The sequence below is a fragment of the Ambystoma mexicanum genome, chromosome 7q (genome assembly GCF_040938575.1).
Source record: "Ambystoma mexicanum isolate Mex_15411 chromosome 7q, UKY_AmexF1_1, whole genome shotgun sequence".
NCBI lineage: Eukaryota > Metazoa > Chordata > Amphibia > Caudata > Ambystomatidae > Ambystoma > Ambystoma mexicanum.
Window position 1 is genome coordinate 884,275,908 of NC_090941.1, and position 25,017 is coordinate 884,300,924.

The 25,017-nt window shown below is 52.9% G+C and overlaps 1 protein-coding gene across 1 annotated transcript in view; it reads left to right on the forward strand.

Annotated features, from left to right (window-relative positions):
• Positions 1 to 25,017, forward strand: part of NOX4 (NADPH oxidase 4) — a 1,243,038-nt gene that overhangs the window by 361,071 nt on the left and 856,950 nt on the right. The window contains exon 9 of the mRNA XM_069639431.1: positions 7,978 to 8,191. Coding sequence (XP_069495532.1) covers positions 7,978 to 8,191 — 214 coding nt within the window. The remainder of the gene's footprint in view (positions 1 to 7,977; positions 8,192 to 25,017) is intronic.

The following is a 25,017-nucleotide window of genomic DNA, read 5'->3' on the forward strand; positions in this document are numbered from 1 at the left end:
GTCACCCAGTCCCTAGAGGGACAAGTGATTTTCTTCAATTTTTCCTTTTAATTGGCAGACTTCCTGGCCTAAGGTGTCCCTTTCCTGACTAGGAGCCTGCATCTGTGCCGCCAGGTCGTCCCTCTGCCTTTGAAGGGCACCAGCTTTCTGTCGCTCTTCCTCAAACTCTGCCTGGGTGTCCATGTCTTTCAGAAATAATTTGTTGCTCTCTGCCTTCTCCCTATCTAGGTGGCTTTGCAGGGTGACTACCTGCTCAGCAAATACCCTATTGAAGTCCAGTTGTTGCTCCAGCTTTTTCTGGCTCTGCAGAAGGGAGTCCAAACCTTCTTGGTACTCCTTCTGCAAGGCCAGAAATCTGGTCTCCTGGTCAGACTTTTCCTTTTGCAGGATACCCATATCCTCTTTTATTTTAATGATATACTGCCTATTATCCTTTTCTGACTCCTGGCTCCTCTGCAGCCTCTGCTCAGAAGATACCAGGTCAGATTGGGTCTTCTCTAATGCCATCAGTTGCCTATTTGCCAGATCTTGGCCTTCAGCACACTTGTCCTCTATGGCTCCCATATATAAATATAAATATGCCGCTATCCTAACAATCTTGTTGTGCTCATCTTTGGCTTTAGCGGCCATATATAGTTCACTCAGGGCCACATGTAATGGACCCTGATCTCTCCATATCTCTGACCCTGTTTCAGTGATCTGGGGTGCGATTGCCTGCAACCAGGCCGCCTGGTCCTGATGAGCCCACTAATAGCTTTTGTAAGAGGTATTCTCTGGCTATTTTGATATCTACCAAGGTTGTCATTCTGGAAATTGATTTCCTTCCTGACTTACAGAAGTTTGTATTTTATTTTGCAAAACAGACCGTTTCCTTAGAGCGTTTCTTTGAGGGGTGTTTTTACAGTGTAATACGGCGTGGTGATCCAACAGGATTATGTATCCTGTCAGTTAGCAAACCGTATTAATCTGCACAAGTGATAGATGTAATCCAGAATCCCCGGCTCGAGCCCCCAATCTGTTAATGACTTCAATTCAACAATCCCACTAAGTCAGTGCCTCGTCTGGGACGCCGAAGGGAAGCCCTTATTTATATATTTTTATGACAAGTTATACTCTGAATGATAAACCCTTATATAACGCCCCTCTCTTTGAATCCCCCTGACCTCACTGAGGAAGAAGTAGGTTTGTTTTGCAATTTAAAAGGTTTATTGGAAATTAAACAATATATATATATACTTTTATAATAAATTAATATTTGATATTACACTTAAGAAGAGGACAGTGATCAACAATAGATAATATTACAATTGTATGCTTATTTAATTACTTAGGAGTTGTTATAGGAAGGAAAAGGTAACTGAGAATGCTTTTATGGTTTCAAGGAAAAACAATGACGGAAAGAATGCAGTACAGAAATAAACTGATACGGTTTCACAAGAGACAATATGTACACTTTTCCCCTTGTGGCAACTCACTCCCCACCTATGCAATATAAGGAGATGGAAGTAAAGCACACGGTTTTCAGGAATACAATCACAATACAATACGAATTTCAGTTCCCCCCTAGCAAGCTTAGAGAAACAGGGATGGTTTTAAACACAGGCAAAAGTACTTTGAAATGTGGTATGCAAAGAAGGGAAAAATATGCTAAAAATTATTTTAATTCCCGATAGGAGGTTCAGGGTAGGTGCCAGATACTTTGAATTAGTTCAGGTCAACCTAACAATGATTAATAAGGGATTATCTGGTTGAAAACGAATTTCAGCAATGCAATCAAAGCAGCTATTTTGACAGAAAACGAAATTGAGCGAAATGACAATTTGCAGCAATTTTTCCGAATGCGTCGGCCGCGATTACCGAAAAAATATAAGGAGTCAGTTTAGGGCTTGTTGGAAAGCTTAGATTCCTAGCTTTAAAATGAAAGTTAAATCTCGTTCCTAGCACACATGGTTCCAAAGATACGGACAATTTTGTGAAGGTAGTTTTTCAGAAATGAAATAATGATTCAAAATGGCAAAACTACACTTTTACAGGTTTAAAATCGGAGAAGGGACACACGATTCTATGATGCAGTTCTGGACAGGTTAAAATGGTTTGAATCAGATTATTTTAGACTAAGAGATTGGTTCTGGCACAGTTCTAGCTGAGTACTCACACTATGAATTTGAAATAGGCCGTCAAGATCTGGTCAGGTTGGCTGCGGTTCTCTCGCCACAGACGGTCTTTAGTACCGGTTCTGCTCACAGCGATCTGGTCTGGGTCTGCTAGCGGCACTGCGGTCTGGTCTGGGTCTCTGGTTCTGCTGGTCTGGATCAAGTGGATTCTGGATACAGCACTGCTTTCTGGGTACTGGCACAGGGTTCTAGGCCAGAATCAAACAGCTTGCCCGGCTGTTGAATAGTTTGGTTAGGTTTGCTGGATGCTGAGGCCCGCTGAGAAGAGTTCAGCTGTTTGGGTTAGGCCTCTCTGCTTTAAGTTCTGGCTTGGTTCTGGATCTATCTGGAGTTGAGTCCTGGATCTTGAAGTCGTCCGGCAAAATGCTTCGCAAGAAAATGGAAAGTGAGTGTCCTGCCTGTCCAAAGCAGTCTCTTTTTATGTGTTTTGAAAATGGGTGTGTGCGTGGGCATAACTAAGCCTGCCCCTCACAATTTATCATTGGCCAAGTCCGCCTCTATCCCTTGATTGGGGGAAGGAATGGAGTGTCATCGTGATGAGGTATGTTTTATGAGTCAGAGGATCCTCCCCTTTGCATTTACTTAGAAAAATCAATTTTACCCAAAACACATATTTCAAAGATACACAGTTTGTTGAAGTTACATATACACATCATATATTACGTCGGGTAGGTCTCTGTTCTAACTATGATGTTTCCAAGAGCTTGGGTTAAGAAATGATAACATTTTGCACTTTTTGGTTGGTTTTCCAATATTGGACTTTTACCCAAATTTACACAGAGGTACACCCCCCTTCTAGGCAGATTACAGTAATTTACTATGTCTATAGCATAAACCCTGTGTCTGCAATATTAATAAATACCGGGGTACGGTCCCAGAACACCGCAGAAAGTGGAGTTTGGTCTCAAATCGTGAGGGCATTTTCCATATGAAGGACCCCCAAATTGTGCATTTCTGTGAGCTTAATACAATAATTCAGAAGCATTTAACTTAAACATATATTTGCTGCTATATGAATCCGCAAACCAGTCTGGCCCGCCCCCCAGAACTGGGTGAGTCAGAGATCACAGGCCTCTCCTTCCTGGCAGGGCAGCTGTTGACAGTTACACCCTAATCTGCATTTCTATTCAATTGAAAGGGTCTATTGTGTTGTGTCCTGCAGGCTGCAGGGGAAACTCCTCCATCTCAATCAACAGGGCCATGTGATATCCTGGGCTGTTGTGTGGGTCTCTGAGGTGTAAATGGTTCTCAGGAAAAGCAAGTCTTTTGAACTTTTAATTACATAAGACCACCTTCTGTTCACTGCACAGTTCTGTAAGACATCTCTCTTGTCAGGATTTATAGAGCGCCAGCGCCGGTCAGTGGCTTGCAATGGTACTGCACCCATTTGTGGGAGCTGTCCTGAATTAATACATTTCAAAAAAGGGATTTTACTTGATAGCATATGATCCTTGCTAACAGTGTATTAAGGTAGATTCTGCAGTAGAGTTTTGAAATATGCATTTTGAGCTTGTATTCAGAGAAACAAAGGTGATTTCAAAGCGCTTTTGGAACTAACAGGCACTGCTGTTTTTCCTTGGCACCACGTTTCACTCATGGCGCTTCTGTTCCATTACGCTCGCAATGATGGGTGGCAGGTTAGGCGACCATTTTGGTGTGCGCAAAAACTGCGTGGTTTTCCTGGATTCTGGCGCAATGTGGGCTTTTTCGGCCATCTTGGATTTTCTGAGCCCACAGCCCCAAATGTTGCAGCATAATAACTCGAACATGGGTCAAAACCCCTGACAGTTTGGGGGTTTGTTTTGTGTGTGGGGGGGGAGTGGTGATGTGGTTTGTGGGGAGTGGGTGCAGGCCAGCAGGGAACATAGTTCCACTACTTCTTTTCGTACACCTCAACCACTGGATATAATATGCAGTTGGAGTCTTCTAGCATCTCCCTTATTTAACACTGGCCACTGCTTCTATGAATGCGCATGTCTCTTCATTAGCCAAGTAACTTTGTGCTTTTTGAGAGCACCCTTCTTACCTGAGTGATGTGGCAAAAGCATGTGCAGGGCTGTTTCGCCACAACTCTTTGCTTTAGGGTTGAGTGTGCATAATTCACACTCACTTTGAACAGTTGTTTCGGAATGTAACTCATTGATCCAAAAGATTAAGTAATTCGGGCATTCCGCTAATCTTACTTTTCTGATTAATAGTTTTCGGCTGGGGGTCTCAGTCAAGGCTTTGGATGTACTTAAAGTGAATCAGTTTGAATTGTGCGTTAATTGCTCCCTTTTTAATCCCCATGCAGCAGAATATCCACACCGCTTCCAGAATTTCTCTCCCCAAGGACTTTTCTCATTTTGCCTTTGGTGAGGTCCAGCCACCACTCCGAGTGTTCATATACATAACATAGAGCCTGGATATCACTCTATTCCCAACCATGCCCTGCAGCAATTTGTCCAACATGGGGGCGACCTGGGGTTGTTCCAGGAGTGTGGTCAATACCTGAGTCAAACTCACCCGTAACCGAAAGTACATAAATATGTCGAAAGCTGACATTATCCCTTTCCCTTTCAGCCCCTCCAGAGTTAAGAACTTCCCTTCGGGGAAGAGGTCCCCAAAACTCAATATGCACAGATTTTTCATTAATGCCACAAAGCCTGCCACAAAGCCTGGTTCTGCTGTGATTGGAATGCCAGGCACATGTATTACGGGAAGTCTGGTGGAATAAAGAACCTCTCCCCTTTTCTTATGCTCAAGGCGTGCCCATGCTTTGCAAGTCACTTCAACCAGATTCCGTGATGAGTGTGTTCTGCTTGGTGATGTGAGTATGACGGACCTAAGAAGATCCGGTGCTGCCACCGCCCTTTGCACCTCCACATGTCTCCTTTCCCCCTGTATTTCATACCGGTGATTTAGATATCCTGCTTGTGTCACATAATAATATGTCTCAAGGTGAGGTAGTGCCAGATCCCCTGCAGAGATCGGCGCTACAAGCATATCCCAAGACACCGTGGGGGTTTCCCCACCCACAAGAACTGTGAGATGGTCTATTTCGCATTTTTAAAGTATACCCTGGGTACCACAATCAGAGCATTCAAAAACAGGTAGAGGAATCTGGGGATACCGGCCCATACAAATTTAAGGGGAGATTCTTCCAACGTGTCACTGCTGCTGTTTTCCATTCTGAAAAAAACACACAGATATTGTTTTACAAGCATTACTAGTGAAACAAGTACAAAGGAAGGTCGCGTGTGACCAATTACATTTACCGAAAGAAGTCGGAAGTTGTTGCTTTAACTTTACACAGGAATATGATTCATATGATTCCATTCAAGTCTAAGTTGAAAATCTATCTTAAAGAGTGGTTGCTTATACGCAATTATGGTTTCACTTTGAAGACTAAACCTTGTAACCTCCTGAATTGGCATTTTTTGTATTTTATAAAGTTGCTAAGTGGAAGCAAATAGCAAGCAAAACCCATACCAAGAGGCTTACCATTTTTCCAGTGAAACAAGTACCGTTTAAACCCCACTACCCGAAATGTGAAGTTGTCAACAGTACAGTAGCCTTAAGATTAAGTGTGGCATTGTTACCTGAAGCTGAGGGAAGAGAATGGGTGCTTGGAAAGAACTTTGGGGAAATAACCTGTAATGCTGAAGACTGCTGAAGTGAGAGGAAGTCAGTCTTCGGGGCAGAGGCAGGATATCCGTGGTGGCAGTCAGGCAGACAGAAGAGGCAGAGAGGTTGAATCCTTTTTGGAAGTCCCTTAAGGGAAGAGCGCCTTGCCTACCTGTAGAGGTCGAAATGTCTTGTCAGTTATTGTCTAATAATTGTGAAATATAAGACTGAAGCAGATGTACCTGAACTGTGGTAGTTTATACAGCTGTCAATGGATGTCACATTGAAGTGCTTTGGAGTAGTAGTAGGCTGCGAGACAAAAGTGACTGTTCTCATAGCAACAACAGTAGAAGGTTGGTTGTTAAGAGGGAAGCAACAACCCAAAGAGAAGCATCCTGCCAATTATACTGAGTGTACTGCAGAGGTATAAACTAATTAATTATGAAGTTGTAGATGAAGAAATTCTATTCTTTGATCTTTGTTAACCAACATTGAAGAGAAGATAGCTAGGATTATCATTGGTGCTATTTTCTTGGCTGGAATTGGAACAGAATGTTTTCAACCAAAAACCAGACAACTGTTACCAGTCAATTTTTGTTTCATGAACTTTTGTTTTGAATTGGAACTTACAAAAACTGGTTTAAGACTTTTCTTTTGAACATTTTTAAGTTGACTTTAAAACCATAGGGGAAGGGAGTTTCCCGGGACAGGTGAAGGTCATCCAGATATTGTTAAATTCTTGTTTAATATTTTGTTGTTTTATTATTATTCTTTGAATGTGTTGCTATTTAACGTGAGGGCCAGTTTACCTATGTTAAGAGTTGTTCCCTTAGCCTTTAGACTAGGTAGGTATTCCCCTGCTAGAGTAGGGCAAGCAAAGCTTTATTTGCAAACTTTGTCTTTAATAAATTATCTAATCTTGAGAAAACTACAAGCAGTTGTCCGCCTCGCATTACTGTCCCCTCACACTTGGCAGACTGCTTTCTGACTAAGCACTTATCCTGAATGTTTTACCAAGAAGTCCCTTCTGAGTGTAAACTAGATCTTCAGCTAGCAGGCTCTCAATCTGAGCAATTGAAGGGAGTGGCAGAGGCTCAACCCATTATTTTGGGTCAGGAGGTCTTTTCTGATAGGGGGGAAATCCATGTCTGATAATAACAGAAGATCATATTACCAGAATTTGCCAGCCAGTTCGCTTCATAAAGATCACGGAAGCATGGGCTGTGCCTGAACTTCTGAAGATTTCTGTAGATCAAAGGTGTCAGAGGAGAGGAATAGAGAAACTTGTCCAACCTATCCAGAAGAAAGGCATTCCCCAACAAATTGAGACCCTTACCCATCTGTGAAGCACAGGACTGACAATTCTTGTTGTGGCTTAGAGGAAAACAGTCTATCCGAGAAATACCTCACATAAGAAAAATTTTGACACCATCTTCTAGTGAAGCTCCAACTAGTGAGTGGAGTGAGAGACGTCTGAGCCTGAGTGACTCTGTGTTGATGATACCCTGTGCATGCACCTTTACAGGCAGAATGCATTGGATTGAGCCCTGAGCCAGAATTCGATTGCCACCATGAACAACGAGCAGGTACCCACTTGGTTGTTCATGTACATTCTGCTAGTGGTGTTATCTGTGTCATCTTGGACTACCTTAACCAAGACATGGAAAGACATGGTTTCATAGCCAACAGAATGGCTTCAGTGTAGCATACTTATATCCGACTCTAAGCTGGTACCACAGTGTGCACTACAGCTCAACTCTTCTCTCAATGTGATAACCTCTTAGTAAGACCAGATGCTCTCCTCTGTCTAGGAGGGGTTGACCGCTGCATGCCAGTTTTGTGGGAGTCCTTGGACAGTGGTCTTCCGAGTGGCGCTTACATACCATGGTGGGTATCTGAGGGAACTATGCGGGCCTCAACACATGAGGCTAGGGGGCGTCCTGTGTGATCCCACTGTAAATTACCTCTGGAACCAGTGGTGCATAGTGGGTCGTGGTCTCAGGCACCCAAGGTCTATGGCACATTCTCCATACCTTCACTGCTCTGATTGACTTTTATGTCTTTCAAACATTGATACTTTAATCAAGTTTAAGACAAATGCTTCCACATATGTATGAATTGTGCTTGACACATAATTGTGGTGACTGGGATGCAATGAAGTGCGATTCACACCTGCTTTTTTTTTCTTTTGTGACAGAGGAGTTCTGAAGTATCAGAGTAACTTGAATGGACATCTCCCAGGCTGCTTCCATCTAAACACATCTTCGCAGGATGGCAGCTATATGCCAGGATTATCAAATGATTCTTCAGAGGCATTCCAGGAGCACTTTGCACATCAAGAAACATTTGCACAAAATAACTTTGGGAACGTCTGCACTGAAGATCCGATATTCAAACCCCACTTTCCTGAGGTGTGTGACACTTTACACTTTCTTCCTTTTATGCACGTTAACGTATAGCAATAACTAATGGGCACATGTAATAAAATGAAAAACGCATTTAATTTAAATTTTTTGGTAACCTCGGTTTCCTATCTTGGTAGTAACTGCACTCCGATCACTGAAAGTTGACATCCGGTGACATTCTGAGCAGAGCCTAAAAGGTACCTGTGTCGCTGCACCACTCTGTACACCCCGAAATATAAACTAATTTCCAGCTAAGGGTGTCTCTGTTTGAATTCACCAGAACTGAACAGAAGGAATCTGTATAGAAAACGCATGCATGTTTTGCCATTAATCCTAAATGAAACTTCTCTATCTCATTGTGAGGTATGGGTCTTACATCAGAGGTTTGTTTTGATGTTCTCTTCATTTACTCCAAAACAATGCAATGTAAACTGCATATCTTTTTTTTTTATTTGATATGGCTGACAAGCAGCCTTTCAAAATGTATCAACATGATAATCGACACAACAACATAACACACAGTATTTATACATAATTAGCAAAATCATTCAGATCACTTCTAACAACATCATCTTAATCGTCTATCTTATCACATAACAAATCAATACATACATTTTCTCTAAAATTTGACCAATTTTGGTTAAAATAAAAAAACAAAATAAAGAATACTCATGATAGAACAGCCACCTTATTTAATTATTTGCTAATCTCAATATGTTTGCATTATTTCACTATTTTTTTCCCATTTTTCAGATAAAAGCAAACACTTAATTTCTTTTCAACAGATAAAATATCAGAAACAATACATTTGCTCGCCAGGATCTGCTAGGGAGATAAAAATGTAAACATCACCAGTTATTCATCAATACATACATTTTTTAAAAATCCAATCATCGCTATATTCATTTTAACACTATGGCTGTTATATAACTCGGTCCATAAAATTTCAGGATCTGTTATATAACGTCCTTTAAACAGATGTTTAAAATATTCTGATCTTTCCTCGTACAAAGCTCGACATGCCACCACCAGGTGTTTCAATGTCTCTGACTCTCCTCTTTGTTTACAGACTCTGCAGATATCATTATCAGCTAATTTTCTCATACACCGAACTTCATTAGTAGCACAAATGTTGAGTCTAATTCTCATGTAAGACCATCTAGATTTAGGATCTGGAAACAATAACAATAATTGTTCTACTTTGTTAAATTCCTTATCTCTGTAAGGTTGATTAGTAAATATTTTCAGTTTCATGCAGGCATTTCTGGTATTAATCCAATCCATGAGCCACAACTTCTTTTTGGCTCTCTGGGGGGTTATTGCTAAGAAATTCATTGCCAATCATGGCTTCCTCCATTATTACCTCTATGGATTTACGCCAATTAATGATCTTTTCCTTATCAGATTGCAACATATATTTTCCTATGATATACATTATACAATTTTGGTCTGTCACCATCAAATATTTCCTATACAAAGATAGACTCTTCCATAAGTACATGGCATAGAGGGATATCAAACCCATCTCGTGGCGGACCAAACACATGGATACAGGTCTAGGTAGACCACATATGTCTTTCCAAATACGACCTTCTATTCTTAGCCACCTTTGTTCGGATATAACATTTCTAGTTTCTGCGCCATAATTCAGCATCAGGACTATTTTCTGTTTATAAAATGTTATGGCTGGAGACAGTGAGAATTTTCCATACTTTTCTTGTATGATTTTTGCTTGTGCAATCCCTGTTCTGACTTTACAGTCCAACTCTCGATGGTAAGGTTTATCATTTGGATCATTACTTATTTGATGTCCTAAATATTTATATTCAGAAACAGTATCAATGGTCACCTCTTGTATAGACCAAACCTCCGTTCTATTTGAACCCTTCTTTTTTGGATCACATTTCATTATTTTGCATTTGTCCTGATTTATCTTTAATAAGTGTGCATCTGCAAACACAGTTAGCATCATCAGCAGTGAATGCAGTCCCCTCGCCGTCTTTGCCAGCAGACCTAAATCGTCCGCATAGAATAACCACAGAACAGCTTTGCCCCCTATTTTCGGGTGATCAGAGATTATCGACATGAAATTATGCTGCACTTCAGAGATAAAGAAATTAAACAGAGTACTGGCCAATATACAACCCTGTTTTAATCCGCGTAGCATTTCAATTGGTTTGGATAAGGAACCATCTAGCGCCAATCTTATTTGAATAGTTGTTTCGGAATGTAATTCATTGATCCAAAAGATTAAGGGGGTAATTCATAGAATTCAGCGCACAAGTGGCGCATGCGGCTGGCGCACAGTGTGCGAATCCCTGCGCCAGCCGCGTGCGCCAAAATCTATTTCCGCGCACAGCGTATTCATGGATTCCAGCCACCAAAACCAGCCGTGGCGCACAGTGGCGCAGCGACCCTGCAGCAACGCCAGTTACGCCCCCAAGAACGCCTCTCGCGCAGGGAAAAGCCATCAACATACCCAATCCAGCGCAAAGGGCTGCGCTAACCCTGTACCAGCACAGCAAGCGGGCTACGTGTATAACTGGGGTGCATGGGAAGTACCTCACGCGATTGGCCCCGTGCGAGCAGGGTACGCGTATTTCAGGGGTGCGCGGGAAGTTCCACACGTGATTTCATCATGGTACGTGTATTTCAGGGGTGCGCGGGAATTTCCACACGCGATTGGGCACTTGCGAGCAGGGTACGCGTATCTCAGGGGTGCGCGGGAAGTTCCACACGCGATTCCATCAGGGTACGTGTATTTTGGGGTGCGCGTGAAGTTCCACACGCGATATCAGCAGGGTACGTGTATTTCAGGGTGCAGGGGAAGTCACACACGCGATTTCTGCAGGGTACGTGTATTTCAGGGGTGCGCGTGAAGTTCCACACGCGATATCAGCAGGGTACATGGATTGCAGGGTGCAGGGGAAGTTACACACGGGATTACAGCAGGGTATGTGTATTTCAGGGGTGCGCGGGAATTTCCACACGCGATTGGGCCCGTGCGAGCAGGGTACGCGTATCTCAGGGGTGCGCGGGAAGTTCCACACGCGATTCCATCAGGGTACGTGTATTTCGGGGTGCGGGGGAAGTCTCACACGCGAAATCAGCAGGGTACGTGTATTCCAGGGGTGCGCGGGAAGTTCCACACGCGATTCCATCAGGGTACGTGTATTTCAGGGTGCAGGGGAAGTTACACACGCAAAATCAGCAGGGTACGTGTATTTCAGGGGTGCGCGGGAAGTCACACACGCAATCTCATCAGGGTACGTGTATTTCGGGGTGCGCGTGAAGTTCCACACGCGATATCAGCAAGGTACTTGTATTTCAGGGTGCAGGGGAAGTTACAGACGTGACTTCCGCAGGGTACGTGTTTTTCAGGGGTGCGCGTGAAGTTCCACACGCGATATCAGCAGGGTACGTGTATTTCAAGGTGCAGGGGAAGTTACACACGCGAAATCAGCAGGGTACGTGTATTCCAGGGGTGCGCGGGAAGTTCCACACGCGATTCCATCAGGGTACGTGTATTTCGGGGTGCGGGGGAAGTTCGACACGTGATTCCATCAGGGTACGTGTATTACAGGGGTGCGCAGGGAGCACCACACGTGAATTGCACGTGTGGGCCCTCCCAGGTGTTCCCTCTACACCCTCCACGGCCCCTGCAGGTGGCTCACACCACAGGGGCCAACCCTGCACATGTCCTGCAGGCACCCCATCCACCATGGCCACGCCCCCGAGCCAACCCACATGTCAACTTGCACTACTGCCCACCAATGCATGTCCCCCTGCACCCCCAGCCACCAGGAGCACCCTCCACAGGCCCCCACCCATGTCTCCCACCACCCCCCAGCAGTGCAGGGGGACCCTCCACCAGGCCCCCACCCATGTCTCCCACCACCCCCCAGCAGTGCAGGGGGACCCTCCACCAGGCCCCCACCCATGTCACCCACCACCCCCAGCCACCAGGGGCACCCTCCACCAGGCCCCCACCCATGTCTCCCACCACCCCCACCCCCCAGCAGTGCAGGGGCACCCACCACCAGGCCCCCACCCATGTCGAATACCACCCCCACCCCCCAGCCACCAGGGGCAGCCTCCACCAGGCCCCCACCCATGTCTCCCACCCCCCCCCACCCCCCAGCAGTGCAGGGGCACCCACCACCAGGCCCCCACCCATGTCTCCCACCACCCCCACCCCCCAGCCACCAGGGGCAGCCTCCACCAGGCCCCCACCCATGTCTCCCACCACCCCCACCCCCCAGCAGTGCAGGGGCACCCACCACCAGGCCCCCACCCATGTCTCCCACCACTCCCACCCCCCAGCCACCAGGGGCAGCCTCCACCAAGCCCCCACCCATGTCTCCCACCGCCCCCACCCCCCAGCAGTGCAGGGGCACCCACCACCAGGCCCCCACCCATGTCTCCCACTACCCCCACCCCCCAGCCACCAGGGGCAGGCTCCACTAGGCCCCCACCCATGTCTCCCACCACCCCCACCCCCCAGCCACCAGGGGCAGGCTCCACCAGGCCCCCACCCATGTCTCCCACCACCCCCACCCCCCAGCAGTGCAGGGGCACCCACCACCAGGCCCCCACCCATGTCTCCCACCACCCCCACCCCCCAGGGGCAGCCTCCACCAGGCCCCCACCCATGTCTCTCAGCACCCCCACCCCCCAGCACTGTGGGGCACCTGCCAGCAGGCCCCCACCCATGTCCAACTCATGTTCCCCACCCCCCCACCCCCCAGCACTGTGGGGCACCTGCCAGCAGGCCCCCACTCATGTCCAACTCATGTACCCCTGCACCCACACACCCCAGCACTGTGGGGCACCTGCCAGCAGGCCCCCACCCATGTCCAACTCATGTTCCCCACCACCCCCACCCCCCAGTACTCTGGGGCACCTGCCAGCAGGCCCCCACTCATGTCCAACTCATGTACCCCTGCACCCCCACCCCCCAGCACTCTGGGGCACCTGCCAGCAGGCCCCCACCCATGTCCAACTCATGTTCCCCACCACCCCCACCCCCCAGCACTGTGGGGCACCTGCCAGCAGGCCCCCACCCATGTCCAACTCATGTTCCCCACCACCCCCATCCCCCAGCCACCAGGGGCAGCCTCCACCAGGCCCCCACCCATGTCTCCCACCACCCCCACCCCCCAGCCACCAGGGGCAGCCTCCACCAGGCCCCCACCCATGTCTCCCACCACCCCCACCCCCCAGCCACCAGGGGCAGGCTCCACCAGGCCCCCACCCATGTCTCCCACCACCCCCACCCCCCAGCAGTGCAGGGGCACCCACCACCAGGCCCCCACCCATGTCTCCCACCACCCCCACCCCCCCAGCCACTAGGGGCAGCCTCCACCAGGCCCCCACCCATGTCTCCAACCACCCCCACCCCCCAGCCACCAGGGGCAGGCTCCACCAGGCCCCCGCCCATGTCTCCCACCACCCCCACCCCCCAGCAGTGCAGGGGCACCCACCACCAGGTCCCCACCCATGTCTCCCACCACCCCCACCCCCCAGGGGCAGCCTCCACCAGGCCCCCACCCATGTCTCCCAGCACCCCCACCCCCCAGCACTGTGGGGCACCTGCCAGCAGGCCCCCACCCATGTCCAACTCATGTTCCCCACCACCCCCACCCCCCAGCACTGTGGGGCACCTGCCAGCAGGCCCCCACTCATGTTCAACTCATGTACCCCTGCACCCCCACCCCCCAGCAATGTGGGGCACCTGCCAGCAGGCCCCCACCCATGTCCAACTCATGTTCCCCACCACCCCCACCCCCCAGCACTGTGGGGCACCTGCCAGCAGGCCCCCACTCATGTCCAAATCATGTACCCCTGCACCCCCACCCCCCAGCACTGTGGGGCACCTGCCAGCAGGCCCCCACCCATGTCCAACTCATGTTCCCCACCACCCCCACCCCCCAGCACTGTGGGGCACCTGCCAGCAGGCCCCCACCCATGTCCAACTCATGTTCCCCACCACCCCCATCCCCCAGCCACCAGGGGCAGCCTCCACCAGGCCCCCACCCATGTCTCCCACCACCCCCAGCCCCCAGCCACCAGGGGCAGCCTCCATCAGGCCCCCACCCATGTCTCCCACCACCCCCACCCCCAGCCACCAGGGGCAGGCTCCACCAGGCCCCACCCATGTCTCCCACCACCCCCACCCCCCAGCAGTGCAGGGGCACCCACCACCAGGCCCCCACCCATGTCTCCCACCACCCCCACCCCCAGCCATCAGGGGCAGCCTCCACCAGGCCCCCACCCATGTCTCCCAGCACCCCCACCCCCCAGCACTGTGGGGCACCTGCCAGCAGGCCCCCACCCATGTCCAACTCATGTTCCCCACCACCCCCACCCCACAGCACTGTGGGGCAGCCTCCACCAGGCCCCCACCCATGTCTCCCACCACCCCCACCCCCCAGCAGTGCAGGGGCACCCACCACCAGGCCCCCACCCATGTCTCCCACCACCCCCACCCCCCAGCAGTGCAGGGGCACCCACCACCAGGCCCCCACCCATGTCTCCCACCACCCCCACCCCCCAGCCACCAGGGGCAGGCTCCACCAGGCCCCCACCCATGTCTCCCACCACCCCCAGCAGTGCAGGGGCACCCACCACCAGGCCCCACCCATGTCTCCCACCACCCCCACCCCCCAGCCACCAGGGGCAGGCTCCACCAGGCCCCCACCCATGTCTCCCACCACCCCCACCCCCCAGCCACCAGGGGCAGGCTCCACCAGGCCCCCACCCATGTCTCCCACCACCCCCACCCCCCAGCAGTGCAGGGGCACCCACCACCAGGCCCCCACCCATGTCTCCCACCACCCCACCCCCCAGGGGCAGCCTCCACCAGGCCCCCACCCATGTCTCTCAGCACCCCCACCCCCCAGCACTGTGGGGCACCTGCCAGCAGGCCCCCACCCATGTCCAACTCATGTTCCCCCCCCCACCCCCCAGCACTGTGGGGCACCTGCCAGCAGGCCCCCACTCATGTCCAACTCATGTACCCCTGCACCCACACACCCCAGCACTGTGGGGCACCTGCCAGCAGGCCCCCACCCATGTCCAACTCATGTTCCCCACCACCCCCTCCCCCCAGCACTGTGGGGCACCTGCCAGCAGGCCCCCACTCATGTCCAACTCATGTACCCCACCACCCCCACCCCCCAGCACTGTGGGGCACCTGCCAGCAGGCCCCCACCCATGTCCAACTCATGTTCCCCACCACCCCCATCCCCCAGCCACCAGGGGCAGCCTCCACCAGGCCCCCACCCATGTCTCCCACCACCCCCACCCCCCAGCCACCAGGGGCAGCCTCCACCAGGCCCCCACCCATGTCTCCCACCACCCCCACCCCCCAGCCACCAGGGGCAGGCTCCACCAGGCCCCCACCCATGTCTCCCACCACCCCCACCCCCCAGCAGTGCAGGGGCACCCACCACCAGGCCCCCACCCATGTCTCCCACCACCCCCACCCCCAGCCACTAGGGGCAGCCTCCACCAGGCCCCCACCCATGTCTCCCACCACCCCCACCCCCCAGCCACCAGGGGCAGGCTCCACCAGGCCCCCGCCCATGTCTCCCACCACCCCCACCCCCCAGCAGTGCAGGGGCACCCACCACCAGGTCCTCACCCATGTCTCCCACCACCCCCACCCCCCAGGGGCAGCCTCCACCAGGCCCCCACCCATGTCTCCCAGCACCCCCACCCCCCAGCACTGTGGGGCACCTGCCAGCAGGCCCCCACCCATGTCCAATTCATGTTCCCCACCACCCCCACCCCCCAGCACTGTGGGGCACCTGCCAGCAGGCCCCCTCTGATGTTCAACTCATGTACCCCTGCACCCCCACCCCCCAGCACTGTGGGGCACCTGCCAGCAGGCCCCCACCCATGTCCAACTCATGTTCCCCACCATCCCCACCCCCCAGCACTGTGGGGCACCTGCCAGCAGGCCCCCACTCATGTCCAACTCATGTACCCCTGCACCCCCACCCCCCAGCACTGTGGGGCACCTGCCAGCAGGCCCCCACCCATGTCCAACTCATGTTCCCCACCACCCCCACCTCCCAGCACTGTGGGGCACCTGCCAGCAGGCCCCCACCCATGTCCAACTCATGTTCCCCACCACCCCCATCCCCCAGCCACCAGGGGCAGCCTCCACCAGGCCCCCACCCATGTCTCCCACCACCCCCAGCCCCCAGCCACCAGGGGCAGCCTCCATCAGGCCCCCACCCATGTCTCCCACCACCCCCACCCCCAGCCACCAGGGGCAGGCTCCACCAGGCCCCCACCCATGTCTCCCACCACCCCCACCCCCCAGCAGTGCAGGGGCACCCACCACCAGGCCCCCACCCATGTCTCCCACCACCCCCACCCCCCAGCCACCAGGGGCAGCCTCCACCAGGCCCCCACCCATGTCTCCCAGCACCCCCACCCCCCAGCACTGTGGGGCACCTGCCAGCAGGCCCCCACCCATGTCCAACTCATGTTCCCCACCACCCCCACCCCACAGCACTGTGGGGCAGCCTCCACCAGGCCCCCACCCATGTCTCCCACCACCCCCACCCCCCAGCAGTGCAGGGGCACCCACCACCAGGCCCCCACCCATGTCTCCCACCACCCCCACCCCCCAGCAGTGCAGGGGCACCCACCACCAGGCCCCCACCCATGTCTCCCACCACCCCCACCCCCCAGCCACCAGGGGCAGGCTCCACAAGGCCCCCACCCATGTCTCCCACCACCCCCACCCCCCAGCAGTGCAGGGGCACCCACCACCTGGCCCCCACCCATGTCTCCCACCACGCCCACCCTCAGCCACCAGGGGCAGCCTCCACCAGGCCCCCACCCATGTCTCCCAGCACCCCCACACCCCAGCACTGTGGGGCACCTGCCAGCAGGCCCCCACCCATGTGCAACTCATTTACCCCTGCACCCCCACCCCCCAGCACTGTGGGGCACCTGCCAGCAGGCCCCCACCCATGTCCAACTCATGTTCCCCACCACCCCATCCCCCAGCCACCAGGGGCAGCCTCCACCAAGCCCCCACTCATGTCCAACTCATGTACCCCTGCACCCCCACCCACCAGCACTGTGGGGCACCTGCCAGCAGGCCCCCACCCATGTCTCCCACCACACCCACCCCCCAGCAGTGCAGGGGCACCCTCCACCAGGCCCTCGCCCATGTCCCATCCATGCCCCCCTGCACCTGGGTCCCAGCAATCCCCAATCATGTCCGTAATGGCCATCCTCCCCTGCCAAAAGGCCCAACCAACTATCACATCCACCCACATATCAAAGGCAATTACATGTTACACATCCAATGTAAATAATGCAAATGAACACATGTCTGTCACACACAATGAATGCAAGTGAATGTTAAAACACCCAACATGACATGCATGAAAGCAATGAGATGATACGACACATTGAAGGATGAAAATATAAATGTATTTAAAATCAACTTGAATGGAAATGAAATGAGAAAAACCACAAAGCAAAACAATCAAAAGAAGATGAATGACCATGAAAAAAATCAAAAACACACAGCACAATCAAAATAAATGGTGTCCAAAGTCACAGTCAGAAAAGAAATCCAAGGGTAAATGATAAACAAAAACCATTGCTCCATGGCGATGAAAAAACTCCATAAAAAAGAAAAATCCATTGAAGAACTATTTACAAGATAATCCCGGGTCCATGAGCCCAACCAAATGAAACCTAACTATGACAACTAACTAAAAACTGAACTACATACAAAAACGTGGCGCATTGTCCAATCGCAACCAAATAAAAAATAAAAATAAAGGAAACCTAACACTAACTATATAACTATATACAAAGGCGACGGGCAAGTCCAGCGGCTCACTCCGTGGTGTTCTGGGCCAGGGCATCATCGAACTCCTGTTCGATGTCCCGGAGGCGGTCCTGTTCCATGGCCCGAGGGTCCGCAGGGACGACGCCGTCTCCTCCTCCAACCCCCTGCGGATTGCCTCGAGGCACTCGGCCCGCCTCAGGGCCCTCCGCATGGAGTTCTCCGCCCTGACCATTGTGAGCCGCGCCTCTTCCGCCCGCCGCCGCTCCGCACCTATCTGCTGGCCCAACCGCTGCCACACAGAAGACACACCCCGTCCTGGGTCCACCTGCCCTCCGGCCGATGCCTGCCCCTCCGATGTTGAAGGCCCCGAGCCTTCATGGCTCCCACCACGTTGCTGCTGTTGCTGTGCCTCTGCCCGTGCACTGCCTCCTGCTGCCTGCACATCCTCCGCCGGCTGGGGTGCAGTTGTTGATGTGGCCACCCCTGCTGGACGTCCGACTCCCGACTGTGGCAGGGATGCCTCCTACACCAGCCTGGCCGCACCGTCAGAGGCAGCTCCACAGGGCACCCAGGTGACTGATGGGTGGGAAGATGGCACAGAGGACGACTGGCGCGTAGGGGATCCAGTTGAGGAGGGCGTCGGAGCAAGCCCCATCAGACGGAGGAATCCGGCCTGGGTGACCTGTCCCAGCAGGCTGACGTGGTCAACGAGCCATTCGAGATGACGTGCAGTCTCTTCATGAAAAGACTGCAGGTCACCTCGCATGGCCCGTTGACGCAACGCCACACCAGCCAGGACAGGCTCAACCCGGACCTGGATAGCCACGTCCGCAGGCAGAGGAAGGCCAGTTGACGTCAGCTCATCCCCTGCCTGAAAACGGGTCTGGACGTAGGCATCCCTGCTGGTGCAAGATGATGCAGGGACAGGATCAGGGACAGGATTGCACACAGGCACCTCCGCGGCGGCCTGTGCTGCCTCCTGTCCCTGGTCCAGCACTGCACCACTAGCACCACTGGGATCCCCACTTCCAGACCCCATCTCTGGTGCTTGCACAGCCTCCTCCTCCACCAAACCCCCCACCAACCTGGATGACTGCGTGCCATCTTCCCCTGTTGGGCCCTGTGGGGTCCCAGCTGTCCCTTCTGCTGCCGAGGAGTCCAACTCCAACCTCCGCCTCTTGGACCTCCCCCCGGCAGCTGCGGCCTGGGACGCGGCGCCGGACTCCTCACTCCCCGACGAGATGACAACCTGGGAGGGGAGCCGGGCCTTGCGTCTCTGGCTGGCGGTCGGATCCCCGCCGCTGTGCTCCACAGCACCTTCTCCGCCCTCTTCATCAGTTGACGCTGCAGACAGGGAGAAACAAAACACAGGCATCAGGGCACTGTACAATGGACACATACACACATGACAGTTGTACATGAGTGGCATTGGCAAACCTCAGACATGTCATCACAATCCCCAACACACATGTCATTACAACTCGCACACATTAGCCATACCACAGCCATATCGCAACTGCCACCACCATCCATACACATACAACAGCATGAGCAGCCAAAGGTGAGCCAGACATCACATGCAACACAGGAAGTGCACCACACATGTACACACACCACCACACTTGCATGCATGTGTACACCTCTGCCAAGTGTCGCACTGTTCAGACGGGCATCCATGTCACATCTGCCAATCAGACTTCCACATACCGCTGTCACATGCATCCATGTTGCATCACTGTTGCACCCTTGTCAAATACACACACATGCACATGTACACAGTGCTGATACATGCAGCCGAAAACAACATACATGCGTGACATCACGGACATGTCTACTTACATACACATTCATCCAAACATGTGTGCCCACACAACTGCATTTGGCATGCAAGCCTACACACACAAGCACCATCCATGTCTCACACATTACAGCCCTCGCATGTGTCAGCCCCACGGCCCTGTACACCCCCACCCATACTCGACCCCATACAAACAGATGTGCAACCTGCACACTACTGAATAATCACCACACGCACTGCTCACAATCAAGATGCATGTACACTCACCGCTCGACTCCAGACGGGTCTGCTTCTCAAGGACCTGGACGTGGAGCGCTGGGGATATGCGTTCCAGGACCCTCATCTGTTCTTCCGACAAGTGGCCACGGCGCCCCTTGGCATCCGCTGCCTTCAAGAGGCGCCGGGCCTTGTTCAGGGTCCTGGACCTGAAGTCCTCCCAGCGCTTCCTGACATGTTGTAAGTCGCGGACTGCCACCCCCTCCGCATTGATGGCAGTCACGATGTCAGTCCAGATCCGAGTCCGTCCTTCCTTGTCGGCGCGGGAACTTCCGAAGAGGGCATCATACTGCCCCAGGACTTGCTCCACCAGGACAGCAACTTCGGTGGCACTGAAGCTGGTGCCCCTCTGCCTCTCTGGCCGGGGGTTGTCAGTGGTCCCAGATGGTGTTTGCCCCGACATGACAACCCCAGAGGCAGGAGTGGGTGGGCAACTGGGTCCTGGGGCTGGGCTGTGGAGCGATGGAATCCCAGTCGGGAGTCTTCAGTTCCAGCAGGGGTGGTCACAGCAACAGCACCCCTGGCTGATGTGCAGGCAGCAAATGGCAGTGCACGTGGGCAGCAGGCAGTCAGGCAGCAGCAGATGGCAGGTGGGAGCGTGCTCGGGGCTCTGGGGGGCAGTAGTTCGGCCTTCTGGGCAGGAGTGTGGTCTTCCGTGTGCTTACGCATGGCCAGCTTGATACGGAGTGATTTGGCACGTGAAAAATCTGCACGTCAGCGTGTAATTCGAGGAAAGACCCTTAGCGCATAAGCGCGTCTGCACGCATGCGCATTTTCATTGGACAGAAGCCCCTCAAGCGCAAGCGCCCCTGTGACGTGACGCGTACAGACGTGCCTGGGCATTTCAGCGCGCGTGAAAAACTGCATGTCCGCGTGTAATACGAGGAAAGGGCCATGCGCGTAAGCGCGCGTGGAAACTGCACGTCCGCGTGTAATACGAGGAAAGGGCCATGCGCGTAAGCGCGCGTGGAAACTGCACGTCCGCGTGTAATATGAGGAAAGGGCCCATGCGCGTAAGTGACGTGACGCGTGCGTGCGTTTCCCTCAGCACGGGTTAAAGGTGAGCGGGCGCAGCAGTTCGCTGTACGTGCCTTTCGTGGAGACCGACGTGTGTTGCTGCTTCCTGTTGTTTCGCGCGCCATCACAACTTCACAGCTATCAAGGACGTATCTCTTCTTTTGGCGGGGGTATTGGCTACGCGTGTTTTTCTGCATCGCGCTGCGGGTGCCCCTGTGTATCGCACCCATTTTCGATGTCATAGTAGCCTGCGTGTCCCACGCGTACGCGTTATTCGTGTTACTGGGTGCCACCGCGTACTGCGGGAGGTTGAATCCACGCACGTAGGCTGCAGGGTTGCGTGCACAGTTTTACTGCAGTTTTGGGGTGCCTGAGCGTTGCGTGACCCGTCACCACATCACCGGGGTCACATACAGCCTTGCAGGTGCAGGGGGGCTGTTAACATCTTGCTTACCACCCCCTTCACCCCAATTGCCCAGGTCAATTGTGGTGTACACCTCCCATTGACACCACTCCATCTGTGCCAGCACTACTACATCTGTTACATGGTTAGCAGGCCACCAAAGGTGAGGGGCGCCTCAGCTGGGCGTACTCCTCGTGGCCGGCGTGGTCGCGGATGTGGCCGTGGTGACCAGGGAGTAGGGGGACTCCAGGGTGTCCAGGGCAGCCACAGAGGGGGAAGAGGCAGGGGTGCGCCACTTGAGCACAATGTTGTGCCATGTGTCGGTGCAGCCATGCCACCACCCCCTGTGGTTCCGGGGGATGCAGCTCCTGCATCTGGCACTGGCACCCATATGACCCGGCAGTCCGTTCCATCGACTGCCACGGGCCCAAGGGTAGTGGTAGCTGCAGGTGCAGCTGTGGACACCGCCACCCAGGCTCAGGGTCTGCCAGCGCAGGCTGCGTTGGCACTTGAAGAGCCCTTGGTAGATCTCCAACAGGCCAGGGGGAAACCATAGGGGCAGGCCGGGCTGCTCAGACCAAGACACGTGTCCCTGGGGCAGTCATGTCATCTGCTGCCCCGAACAGCCGAGTGTTGGCAAGTGCAGGGGCAGATGCACCCAACAGCACCCCGGTTGTGAGTCTGCCAACCAGGACCGTTGCGGCCAACGACCCTGCCACAGCTGATGTTGCTGCGCAGGGTCCATTAGTGGGCACCCAGCTGCCACTGACACAAGTCAGGCCTTTGGTCATACCTCCACCTGCCACTCCCTTGGCTCAATCCACCGAACCCACTGGCCATACTGGTCAGGGCGGCATTAGCCAGCCAGGGTCTGCGCCACAGTCCAAGAGGAGGAAGGTTGCACCTGCAGCACAGGCTGGGACCCCACACACAGCCACGACCTCCTGCACGTCGAGGAAGAAGCCTTTCTGTAAGCAGGAACTGGACTTCCTCGTGGACTACGTGCGGGGCCACAGCCGTGACATGCTAGTGGGTGCCAATAGTCAGGCCACGGCTGCCCAACGTGACACCCACTGGAAGCATGTTACGGAACATGTCAGTTCATTCGGCCATGAGGTGCGCACGGCGCAGGAGTGCAAAAAGCGTTGGAATGACATCAAGCGTAGCACTAAGGCCAAGCGTGCCTCAAATTACAACTTGACTCTGGTGACTGGCGGTGGGCCTGCACCAGCGGAGGAAGAACTCACTCCGCATGAGGCTCTCGTTGCAGAGTTCATACCACCTGAATTGGTCGAAGGAGTGGGAGAGAAGCTGGACTTTGATGGCCAGTCCAGTGAGTGTTGATGCGTGTTTGTTAAGGACGTTTGTGTTTCACTTGTGGGATGTGTTGTGCATGATTGCTGCTACATGTGACGTGTACATGGTTCTGATGTGTAAGTAATGCAATGATACCCTCATGCATGTCTACTCTGCCTGCATGCGGGACTCCATGTAGGCATGCTCTCTTGCCCCTCCTCCGCCACTCTGCACCCCAGTTCCACCTTTGCACTGGTCTGCTTCAATCTTGCCAATGTGTACTTTCTTGTTCATGTGTCCTGTGTAGATGCTAACTTCCAGCGTAGAATCTGCCAGACATATGCCGTGTGGTACAGCCTTAGTACTCGATGCAGGGTATCTCACTTGCACTGTGCATGGGTCAGATGTCCCGCAGAGACATGAGTGCCCATTCATGCTCCATGTGCATTGCACGCATGCCCCTATGTGTCCTTGACTGGATGATCACTGTAATATAAGTCCTTGGTTACATACATTGCCTGCCATCTCATCAGCCTTCCCATGTCAACTGTGGCTCAGCCCTGCGTTGCACACATGTTTAGGCTCTGACAATCTGTGTGGCTCACAGGCCTCAGCCTGTTCAATGGCCAATGACTCTGTCCAACTCTTGTTGTGTCTTCTTCACACGTGGGCGGCCTCCGGAGTTTCCATCATGTGTCCTGCCCACTGTCCCAGCATCATTTGCAGTGTTGTAATTTGAATCACATTAAGCTGTTGATGCCAGTCAACAATGCCTGTCAATACACAGGTGTATGGTCAGCCTTTTGATACCATGCTAGGCATCCCTGCTTTGGTACTGGGGTGGAGGGGTGCTTGGCTTCTAGACATGGTACACATTGAATGCACAATGCACGTGATGTCTGAATTTGACATTGCACTGCCTTCACATTTCCTGGCACACCATGTAGTGCTTGTACATGTAGGTAGTGAGTGGCGTACACATTTTCTGCACTGCATAGACCCACTTCCATGGAAACTGCCGCCTTTCAACAGGTCTGATCACAGAAGCTATTCAAAGTATACCCAGCATGCATGCCAGGTCATATGTTGTGTGTCACATGTCTGCCGGATGCCTTTGCTGTCGGTGTGTGTGTGTGTCGTGTGCTTCTGACATGTGTATTGACCTTTTTCTCTCTATTTTTCAGGTGGTCGTTTTTAGGAGTATGCTTCCCTCAGATCCACTCTGGGTGTCCTTATGATGTCCCAGAGGCAGCAGGCAGAGGAGAGGTTTGCACAGCTTTAGCGTACCATCTCGGCTGAGCTACAGGCTTGCCGGGAGGCGCAGCGGTTGTCCAGCCAGGCCTTGCAGGAGGAACTCCGTGTTACACGTGCTACCTTGCAAGAGGAAGCACGTGTATCACGGGAGGTTCTGCATGCAGACCTACGTCACATCGCCACACAGAACCAGGCTCACCCGTCCGGCAGACTTGCTGCCGATGAGGGGCAAGCTGTGGCTAGGTGTGGCCAGGCTACTGTGCCACGTCCTCCTTTCCAGGATGAGCCAGACTCGGACGACCATCTATCTCCGACATAGGTCGTGCTGTGCAGGCGTTGAGCCCATGGAGGATTTTTTTTTGGCTCAGCATCATCGCATGTGGATGTTGAGCAGCACCCTGTACCTCCCCCCTCCTGGGTGCCTCCCCTCCCTCCGGGTCGTATGTGGCCATTTTTGATTTTTCTTTTAGTTTAGTTAGTTAAGTTTCTGTTTGATAGTTAGTTTAAATAGGTAATGTAGGTTTTCCATAGTTAGTGTAATTAGTTAATAGTTGATTTAGTTTAAAATTGCTAGTCTATTGTGCTTTCATGTGATAGTGCGGTGCTTTGTGGCTTTTGAAGGCATCCACTGTCTGTTCCAGCTGGGCCCTTCATGGTTGTCTTGTGTATGTGTTTGCTGCTTGGGGTCCTTCACTCACATATGTCACTCCTGCCTCCCTTATCCATGGTTCGGTGTTACAGCATTTTACACAAGGGCTTTGGACTGTCATATCTGTGGCATGTCTGGTGCTGTGTGACTTGTGTTGACACCCCTAGTGGGGATGATTTAGGTGTCATTGTCCACTGTTCAGCTTTTGCTAGATGGGGTGTGTCATGATTAATGTGGACATTGATTGCTATGCATTGTGTAGTATGTTTCATATCTTTCCTGTACATGTGCTTGTTGCAATTCATGCTGTAGA